Source organism: Amphimedon queenslandica, unplaced genomic scaffold (genome assembly GCF_000090795.2).
Source record: "Amphimedon queenslandica unplaced genomic scaffold, v1.1 AMPQUscaffold_5310_Cont22717, whole genome shotgun sequence".
NCBI lineage: Eukaryota > Metazoa > Porifera > Demospongiae > Haplosclerida > Niphatidae > Amphimedon > Amphimedon queenslandica.
The window spans coordinates 1-1657 of record NW_003554384.1 but is presented as its reverse complement, the minus strand read 5'-3'; the positions used below and the strand labels follow the sequence as shown (position 1 = coordinate 1657).

Genomic DNA, 1657 nt, shown 5'->3' with positions numbered 1-1657 from the left:
TTCTTAAGTTGTGTATCAAGTTTGAGCCCATTCCGATCAAAATTAAATTTTTTATGAATTTTTAAAGTTGCTCAAAAATCTGGCCAACGACCCAAGGCTATAAGTCTTTGATCTATGGCCAAATTTTTTCAAAAATGGCTAGGTGAAAATTCTACATTTTTATAATTTTTTCTGATGCATATACACATGTTCTTGTATTGTGTATCAAGTTCGAGCTGATTCCAATTAAATTTGAATTTTTTATAAAATTTTAAAGTTGCTTCAAATGCCATGTACTGTATTATAGTGCTTGTAGCTCATGAAGCTCATGCTGTTTAGCTGCTTTGTGGGAAACCCTGATATACATGAAGGAGTGAGTACATATAATTAGTTTTGTTTATACAATGAAATATTTGTGGGTTAAGGAAGTCAATTAATGTCTACTAATGATAACAAATTCCAAAGCTTATAACAATGGTATTAAAATTACTATGTACATGTATCTCTTACCCATTGAAGGAACAATATAATCAAACTGAATACCAATATCTTTGACTGGCTCTCTCTCCTTTAATTCCTTCTCATTATCTTCTACACAAAATAGAAATGTATTTACTAATAATTAATGTACTGATACTCTTACCAGTAGTTGTGGTGTCTTTCATTGACTGCAACTCTTCCTTTAGTTGTAATTTCTCTTTTGTCAGTTTAGCAATTACTATATTAAGCTGCTTAAGCTCTTCTACACAAACGATAGCAAAAGTATAATATAGTAATATTATGATAGTTTTACCATTAGTTAAAGTTTTCTCCTCTGTCAGTGTGGCTATATAAGTTTCACTATCAACAACTTTAGCTTTAAGTTTCTCATTCTCTTCTAATGAAAACTATACACTATATGGTGTAATACTGATAGTATTACCAGTTGAATTCTCATTCTTTTCCTCTAATTGTGATTTCTCTTCAGTCAGCATCGTTATATTAGCTTTAAGTTTCTCAATCTCTTCTACATAAAATTCAATGTATTATCTCATCATTAGATATACAGTAATGTACTCATGGTATAACCTCACCAGTAATGTTCTTCCATTCTTGTATTGAACTCTTCACTTTAGAATCATCAACACTAGCAGGAGGAGGAGGAGTCTTAGTGTAAGTATCATCAGTAACATCACCTAACCAATACACATATACACTATTAACAACAATTAACAATCATGTCATAATGTGTCATTACTAATTAAATGTGTCAGATATATCACCTCTTAATGTAAAGTTTATTCACAAATCACAAAATAATAAACACACACACACAGTAGAGGACTATACCTTGCTGACTAGCCTCAAAGAGTGCTTCCTGAAGTAAGGTTTTATTTACTTCAAATACTCTTAACTCGTGTTGCAGTACTTGTATGTACTGCTGCTGTTGTACTTCCTTTTCTGTTGGATAGACTATAGAACAATGATCTTGCGACCATTGTCTTGTTTTAAGGAATGATTGATATTTGTGTTGATAGGCCTCTTTAGTAAGATCAGTAGAATCTAGTACTTCACTTACTGTCCATTGACCTTTAGTGAGAACTGAGAGAGAGAGAGAGAGAGATATTAAATAAAACAACATTTGGTTTAAGAGAAGACACTACACCCAACTCTTGTCGATAGTCAGACGTTGGAGTGT

The 1657-nt window shown here is 31.9% G+C and overlaps 1 protein-coding gene across 2 annotated transcripts; it reads right to left on the bottom strand.

The window, feature by feature from the left end:
• Positions 1-421: 421 nt before the first annotated feature.
• On the bottom strand, positions 422-1629 carry LOC109592420 (uncharacterized). Of its 2 annotated transcripts, XM_020007862.1 has the most exons (6): positions 1309-1623; positions 1053-1154; positions 902-985; positions 773-856; positions 623-721; positions 431-570 (listed from the first exon to the last, which is right to left on the bottom strand). In XM_020007862.1, exons 1-6 carry the CDS (start codon positions 1598-1600, stop codon positions 446-448), a joined length of 786 nt encoding a protein of 261 aa, XP_019863421.1. In that variant the 5' UTR covers positions 1601-1623; the 3' UTR covers positions 431-445. The 2 variants fall into 2 exon arrangements, with proteins under 2 accessions (XP_019863422.1, XP_019863421.1); XM_020007863.1 differs by lacking the exon at positions 902-985 and having other exon boundaries at positions 422-570; positions 1309-1629.
• Between the last annotated feature and the right edge of the window lie 28 nt (positions 1630-1657).